Source organism: Henckelia pumila, chromosome 3 (genome assembly GCF_033568475.1).
Source record: "Henckelia pumila isolate YLH828 chromosome 3, ASM3356847v2, whole genome shotgun sequence".
Lineage (NCBI taxonomy): Eukaryota > Viridiplantae > Streptophyta > Magnoliopsida > Lamiales > Gesneriaceae > Henckelia > Henckelia pumila.
This window is the reverse complement of record NC_133122.1, coordinates 69058368-69067358: the sequence shown is the minus strand read 5'-3', so window position 1 is coordinate 69067358 and position 8991 is coordinate 69058368. Positions and strand designations below refer to the sequence as shown.

General features: G+C 35.2%; 1 protein-coding gene across 1 annotated transcript; it reads right to left on the bottom strand.

Annotated features, from left to right (window-relative positions):
- Positions 1-1505: 1505 nt before the first annotated feature.
- LOC140888966 (zinc finger BED domain-containing protein RICESLEEPER 2-like) lies at positions 1506-4190 on the bottom strand. The gene is made up of 6 exons (XM_073296658.1): positions 3827-4190; positions 3554-3696; positions 2883-3390; positions 2048-2799; positions 1846-1933; positions 1506-1531 (listed from the first exon to the last, which is right to left on the bottom strand). Exons 1-6 carry the CDS (start codon positions 4188-4190, stop codon positions 1506-1508), a joined length of 1881 nt encoding a protein of 626 aa, XP_073152759.1.
- Between the last annotated feature and the right edge of the window lie 4801 nt (positions 4191-8991).

Genomic DNA, 8991 nt, shown 5'->3' with positions numbered 1-8991 from the left:
GAAGGAGAAATGCGACCATTGTGGGAAGAACCATCCGCTAGACAAGTGTCGTAGAGCTTCTGGGGCATGTTTCCGTTGTGGAGAGGTTGGTCATCTCCGGAGGGATTGTCCATTAGCTGGGGGAGGCGGTTTTGGTTCAGGTTCATGATTGGGTTCTCAGGCTACCGTTCAGCAGAGGTTGCAGGGACAGTCTGCTGGGAGTTCTCATTTGAAGCCGCGGACTTCTGGCCAGGTGTTTGCCTTGAGGAACGATCAGGCAGTGGAGGAGAATGAGAAGGTCATCGCAGGTAAATTTCTTCTACTTATTGACACTGGTGCATCTCATTCCTTCATTTCTGCACATTTTGTTAAGAGGCATAAGTTACCATGCATTGCACTAGACGTTGTGGTTTCTGTTTCTACTCCGGCGGGTCAATCTGCTTTGGCTAAGCGTAGGGATGTAAACGAGCCGAGCCGAGCCGAACAGTATCAGGCTCGGGCTCGGCTCGTTTGGTATATTTGGAGGCTCGGGCTCGGCTCGAGCTTCAGCCGAGCTTTTGTAATAAAGCTCGGCTCGGCTCGTTCACTGAATATGTAAGCTCGGGCTTGGCTCGGGCTCGGCTCGGGCTCGGCTCATTTATCATATGGAACGAGCCTGGCTCGAGTTTGGCTCGTTAAACAAGCTCGTTTTCAAGCTCGCTGGCTCGTTTAACAGGCTCGTTAAGCAAGCTCGTATTATGGCTCGTTAAGTGGGCTCGGGCTTGGGCTTGGGCTTGGGCTTGGGCTTGGGCTCGGGCTCGGGCTCGTTTTCGAGCTCGTGAAACTTAAATACAAAATATAAATCTCTATATAAACTAAAATTAATTTTTTCTTAAAAAAATAAAATGAAAAACATAAATAAAACCGTAAAATTAATTATCAAATATATGTCATATGCAACAGTCCACTACAACGATACGCAAGAACAATATAACATCATTACATTGTATATAAACAACCCAAATTAGAAAAACCATTAGAAAAGTGCAAACTGCATCTCAAATAAAAATTAAATCCATCCTGCAACCACCATTCTTCGCAACATCATCTCTAATAAAAATTAAAAATCATTATGCAATATAAAAAATAAAGTCACTATCACAAAGTAATATAAGCAAGCAAAAAATTGAATGCAATCACCATTCTGTGTCATCATAATTTCATAATTGGGTATATGGAACCAGGTAATTCAAATTAATTTAAGTATCATGTTATTCAAATTAATTTGTTCCATTTCGATCCACCTCTACTACTTTCTTGCCTCAAGTAGCATTGTTAAGGATTAGTGTTCCATATTGTTGAGATGGAATATATCGTTGCCACCACTGCCAAATGAATACTTAAAATTAACCAAACAAAAGAATCAAAGAAACTATGCATCACCTAGGAAAACTGATATGGTGCACGTGTCACCAAAATTGCTCATACAGTCATACTTATATTTTGAACTCATTATCTTATTTTGTGCCTACAGATTATTTTAAAATTCAGTATGGAAACTTTGAAGCAAAATCTGCATTTGTTTGTGCAAATTTACCATTTTGTTCAGCTCATTTCTATTGGAAGCAATCAGAAACATAAGACCAACTCCAACTCCAATATTGAAAGAGGCCCTCTTTTCCAATTCCTTCAATTTTTGATGATTTTCATGACTTTTTTAAGATTTTAATACTCAGTACTGACCACACATGTATATATATTACATGCTATACTTTTACATACATGATTATATATGTCAACAATACACTCAAAAAAATTAATTAAGGGTTTCTAAATTCATAAAAAAGCGTATAAAATAAATAAATTCAAAAAACAAATGAACTTCACCTCTCAAAGACAATGAGCATTGTGAGCTTATCGCAGTTGATGATAATGTCATTAAGTGAAAATGAATCTCTTTAAGTCCTGAATTTTCCTTTTGCATACAAGTACAAAAATTCAAAATGTTAGACATGAATAATATAATTTAATAGAGCATAACAAATAATTAATAAAAATACACAATAAAATTAGAGATTGATCTACTCACCTTTTCTTTTCTCTTGATTTGGTAGCGGGCACGTAACCAATCTTCTGCACAAAGCAACATTTGAACCGTCTCTACTCCCAAATTGGCACGATATGTATCAATCACTCTACCACCCGCACTGAACGCTGATTCAGAAGCTACAGAAGTTACTGGAATTGATAGTACCTCACACGCCATCCTTGACAAAATCCTAAACTTTAAGTTGTTCAACTTCCACCATGACAATGCATCAAATTCATCATCATCTTCACAAAATACAACTCCTTCCTCAAAATACACTTCAAGTTCAGATTTCACTTGCTCCACACTATCAACATTCTTAATATAGTTTGCAAATTGAGTCCTCACTTTACCCTTTCCTTTTCCACTAACAATACTTAGACCACTAGAAATTTCTTTTTGAGTACCACTTGAGACATCATTTTCAGTGATATTTGTTTTGTGAGCCTCAACATATTCACTATATAGTGAACGCAATGTCTCACGAACTGTAATGATGTTCTCAATTGCATCAACTTCAGAATATATCTCTGGAAAACACCATTCAATCAACTTCATCTTATTCCTTGGATCTAATACAGCTGCTATAGATATTAACAAGTTACACTCACCCCAATACTTATCGAATTTCCTCTTCATCTTATTTCTCATATCATTCATGAAACTGCCTTCACCCACATTTTTCTCGTTCAACAGCTTTTTTATGTTATAAAGTTCAGGAAGAAACAAATTCGAAGTTGGATATTTTGAACCTGACAAATGTAGATAATTATATTAGACTTTCAAACAATAATTTTTTTTTATTAAGAAACAAGTTTCAAGTTGAAAATATTACCTGAAATGATGTGGGTAACTTCATTAAATTCTTCAAGAAAAGAACAAACGACACGAACTTTCTCCCAATCATCCTCACTTGGCAAAGAGTTATAACTAGCATCCCTTTGTTGATATCTTGGAAAGATATCTTTGAACTCTAGAGCAGTAGACAACATGCAATATGTCGCATTCCACCTAGTGCAACAATCCATCACTAGTTTCTTTGAAGATAATTGCAACTGCTTTGCAATGTCACTGAAAATATTAATACGGGACTCCGAGGCAGATATGTGTTTCACACTCTCACGCACATTGGAAATTATATTTTGGATCTCCGAAAGTCCATCTTGTACCAAAAGATTCAAGATATGCGCACAACATCTGACGTGAAACAATTTTCCACCAAGAGGAAGACTGTTTTTGTAAGAGAGATTCTCTTTGAGCATTCGAACAGCTACATCATTGTACGCAGCATTATCAACTGTGACTGTCCACACCTTGTTTTCAAGTCCCCATTCAACCAAACACTTGTGTAAACATCACAAACAACAATTCCTGTATGAGGTGGAGGGACTTCACAAAAATTCAAATTTCGTTTCTGCAAATTCCAACTTGAATCCACATAATGACAAGTGACGACCATATATGAAATTTTTGATCAGACCTCCATAAATCAGTAGTCACACTAACCCTGTTTACATCCTTTAGTTCTGCCAGTAATTTTTTCTTCTCTATTTCATAAGAACTGATAACATCTTTTTTGGTTGTGGCACGACTGATCTTTTGATAATGTGGACTAGCATTTTTCATCAATAAGTTGAACAATTCATATTCTGCAAAGGCGAATGGTAATTCATGAACAATAAATCATGTGAGATACAATTTCTCTGATTTTTGCTTGATCATATTTGAAGTTATGCACCGCACTAATAGATTCTGTCTCCGATATGGTTGTCACTATACTTAGATTTTTCTGCCCTTTCTCACTAAGTTTCTTCTGCAAACAACCTTTACCATGCCTAAGTAAATGTGATGTAGGACCAGCCTTAGAATATGACATTTGACGTTTGCAATAAATACATTCAACCTTCAGCGACCCATCTGGAAGAACAATCTCTTTAAAATTAGTCCATACCGTAGATGTGCGTTTCCTTTTCTTTGGTCCATATGGACCGTCGTCCCCATCTTCCCCATCTTCATTATTTTCAAGTTCAATCACATCCTTGCTTTTGGAAGTTTCATTGGCATCATTTGTACTTGGTTGAGCTCCTCCCACCACTGGAGTTGTGCTAGATTCTTGAGCAGATAATGTGTTTGGATTTGACATGTTTGGAGCTGATCAACAAAAATAACAGGGACTGGTGTTATCTACACATTTGCATAAACAAGGAAAGTCTATTCTAATTCCAACTGAAAATGGAGAAGAAATGCAGGAGTTTGTTACAGATCAAGCTCGCATGCGTCCCTGGCAACAATTTGAAAATATAAGATTTGAAAAATTAAAAAATCAAATATAAATTTATAAAAAGTGAAAATTAAAAGTTGATTTTTAAAACCGGTACATCGGAATGTCTACTGTTTTGCATATTCATGGAATAATAATGTAGTTATTAGATAAATCAAATTTGTACAGGAGGTTTTGGAAGCTATATATTTGGGATGAGTGAAGAAATTACCAAAACATCTACTGAAGCTAATGATTAGTTGCCAAGTATGTTGCAAGGATACGATAATACCTCAAAATTTGAAAATATAAGATGACGCTACTCAAGGATACAACAATTATTAATGACTGAAAATTTTAAATTTCTGCTAAAAAAACCACAGTTAAGAAAATACGATTCCCAAAAGCAAAAACAAATTCAGAGAAGTGATTTAAGACGAAAAAGGAAAAAAAAAAAACTTGCCAGAAACCGGAGAGAAAGGAATGAGTACGACTGAAAGAACAACCAATTTAATGCTTTTAGCCCAATTTATTTATCAATTAGTCCTCCGTGCACTTTACTAAAAACGATATAAAGAACATAAGATGGAAACCAAGAAAAGCCAGAAATAGCTCAAACATCGCAAAGAACAGGGGGCGACGATTTGAGCTTTGGGCCTAGATTCCTTAATATTTTTGTATTACAATGAAACCAAGGACAAGCTCTCACCTCTTATAGCTTCAGTCGGTAGCTTTCTTGCTAATAAAGGTGGCGAATCGTGGCATTGAGAGGTTGTTAGGGTTTGGGGGAAAGGGGATCGCGTGAATTTGGCTGGGAATAAGTTGAGAGAAAAGAAACTTACATGTGTGTCAATGTACGTATCTATGTATAGATATATTGATATGTATATATTTTCATAAATCAAATCTTTTGTATTTATTGTAGCTCTAATAATTATTTTATTATTCTTAAAATTTTGATATTCAAAAATACGATTTTTTAAAATACGTTTGTAATGTTAACTAGTTGTTATAATTATCGGTAATTTTAAAATACATTAAAATATGTTTGTAATTTTGTACGTATTTAATATATCGGTAATTATTATAATTATGTGAAACAATTTCTGAAAATAAGTTGTTGTTTTTGAAGATTTATTCCACTCGCAAATGATATATTAAGTCGTTGTCTGCAACTAAATTTTTGAAAATATTAAATTAAGTTTTGAAAATATTTTAACAAAAACTTCAGCCTACCACAAATTTATGGACACCTATATGGTGACTTAGTTTTAAAACATCATTCGACATAATAATTTTAATGATCACATAATAAACATCATATTATTTAACAAGACTGAATTCATATTTTTAACTTTTAAGTTTTAATCATAATAAAATATGGTTTTATAATTTGTTTGATCATTGATAAGCTTATTTTTATTAACTATACCAATGAAATGATATTATTATTCCACAAATTCTTTTAATTATATATAATGATTTAATTACCAATGTGTGATAAGATTTATATCATAATATTTTCATCTCAATTATATATACCTAATTTTTTCTTCATATAGATAAATAATATCATTAAAAGAAAATGTATAAAATTAATGAAAAAAATTGTTCCTATATTTTCATGGCTATATACATGCATGTATTTGTGTAAAAAAAAAAAATACTAAATACAATATAAGTTATAAACCTATATACCTTACATTTGATTAGGGTTGTTTTATTTTGTTAATATAACCCGAAGTATGTCATAAAATTAAAATCTAAAATAAAAAATATTATTTAATATTAAAATTTAACATTTTTGTGTTTTACCTTAAAGTTTTACTTGACAATCATGGACACCTAGTTGGTTAACAACTCATGTGGCAATAACCGATTGAATGTACAAAGTGTTACATCCATGTAAGTGCTTAAGATTGTTGTCCGTACGATACCTAATTTATATATATATATATATATATATAGAATTATTACTAAAACGTAATTACCAATAAAAGAAATAAACATAATCAAATATATGTTTTTTGGTTCAAAATTTCATATAATATTATCACTATTTTTTTATTTTAACTACTTTTTGTGTGCAAAAATATTCACAAACGGTATAGATGCATGATAATGTATCTATTTTTTCTATAAAATTTTTTAATTTGATTAAATGTTATCATTATTTTTTAATTACACTTAATTTTTTTGTATCCATATATATGTGAAAATATCCATAAATTATATCTGTAATGAAATTATGAATTTTGGTTCACAATTTGAAATTTGATCGAATATTATAATAATATAAAAATTTTATTTTTATATTTGATTAGATGTTATCACTTATCAGTAATTTTCTATTTATTACAATATACTAATTTTTGTTTTAAATTGAAAATTTGATATGATGTTATCACAATTTTATAATTTCAAACAAATGTTTCGTGTGCATATATATGTAAAAAATATTAATAATTTTTACAATAATATTTTAAAAGCAAATAAATTTATTATATCATATCAATTCTTTTATATAAAATTTCAAATACAAATCAAAATTTTATTATTTAAAAAACATAATTTTTTTCAAGGAATAATTAATTTAATTTTTAAAATATTATAAATTTAAATTTACTCAATGAGCATATAAATTACTAAACCAGCCGAGTTCGAGAAACTATATAAATTAATATATTTTCACAAGCCAACAAAATGAGTCGAGCCCGATCCAGAACCCGAGCTCAAGCTGACGAGCCACTAAACGATTCAATCCCAAGCCCAAGACCGAGCTGGCAAGCCACTAAACGAGCCGAGCTCGAGCCCGATCTGACGAGCCACTAAACGAGCCGAGCTAACAAGCCATTAAACGAGCCGAGCTAACGAGCCATTAAACGAGCCGAGCCCAAGCCCGAGCTAACGAGCCACCTTACGAGCCGAGCTCGAGCTCGAGCTTCCGAGCCTATTAACGAACATGTTCGCGAGCTAACGAGCCAAACATCATTAATCTCGGGCTCGGCTCGTTAAAATTTTCGAGCTCAAAATTCAGCTCGGGCTCGGCTCAATAAGCTTAACGAACGAGTCCGAACGAGCTTTTTCACGAGCCGAGCTCCGAATAGCTCGCGAACAGTTCGGTTCATTTACATCCCTAGCTAAGCGTCTAGTGATGGGTTGCCCTTTTGAGTTCGAAGGGAACATTCTGATAGCGAATCTCATGGTTCTTGTGATGGATGACTTCGATGGTATTCTGGGGATTGACATGTTGACTACCTATCGAGCTTCAGTGGACTGCTATCAGAGATTAGTACGCTTTCATCCGGATGGGTGTGATAGCTGGTTTTTCTATGGTGAGGGAGCGCAACCCCCGATGCCGTTGGTATCAGCTTTGAGCCTGTCGAGCTCTAGAGTCTGGCGGGGAAGGTTACCTCATCTATGCAGTTGATTTGTCCGCTGAGAGCGTCGGGATATAGAGTATTCCGGTTGTGAATGAATTCCCAGATGTATTTCCTGATGAGATTCAGGGTTTTCCTCCTGCTAGGGAAGTCGAGTTTGGCATAGAGTTGATGCTGGGTACTTTGCCTATTTCTCGAGCACCGTATCGTCTGGCTCCGTCAGAGATGCGAGAGTTGAAGAATCAGTTACAGGATCTTTTGGACAAGGGATACATTCGTCCTAGTGTATCTCCTTGGGGAGCTCCTGTTCTTTTTGTGAAGAAGAAGGATGGGTCTATGCAGTTGTGCATTGACTATCGGCAGCTGAATCGAGTTACTGTGAAGAACAAGTATCCTTTGCATCATATTGATGACTTGTTTGATCAGTTGCAGGGTACTTCGGTCTACTCCAAGGTTGATTTGAGATCTGGGTATCATCAGATGAGAGTCCGAGTCCAGGTCATAGCCAAGACTGCATTCCGTACTCGCTATGGGCATTACGAGTTTCTAGTGATGGCTTTCGGTTTGACTAATGCGCCGGCTATATTTATGGATCTGATGAACCGCGTTTTTAGGGAGTTTCTGGATAAGTTTGTCGTGGTTTTCATTGACGACATTCTAATATATTTGCGTGATGCAGACGAGTATGTTTCTCACTTGCGGTTGGTATTGCAGACTCTTCGGGATGAGCAGTTGTACGCCAAATTGAGCAAGTGTGAGTTTTGGATGGATCGAGTGGTATTTATTGGCCACATCATCTCCAGGGAGGGGATTTCTGTTGATCCAAGCAAAATCGAGGTTGTACTTAATTGGTCGCGTCCGACGACGGTTGCTGAGATCCGTAGTTTTTTGGGTCTAGCAGGATATTATCGTCACTTCATTCTGAACTTCTCACAACTAGCTCAACCATTGATGCAGCTTACCCGCAAGGGTGTTGATTTTGAGTGGTCCTCATAGTGCGAGGAGAATTTTTGTGAGCTTCGACGACGGTTTGACTTCTGCTCCAGTGTTGGCATTACCATCAGGATCTCGAGGGTATGTGATGTACACAGATGCTTCTCTTCAGGGGTTAGGTTGTGTTCTGACTCAGAATGGGCATATGATCGCATATGCTTCTAGACAGTTGAAGTTGCACGAAGACAATTATCCAGTTCATTATTTGGATTTGGCAGCTATTGTGTTCGCTTTGAAGATCTGGCGTCATTATCTGTATGGCGAGAAATTTGAGATCTTCACCGACCACAAGAGTCTCAAGTATTTGTTCA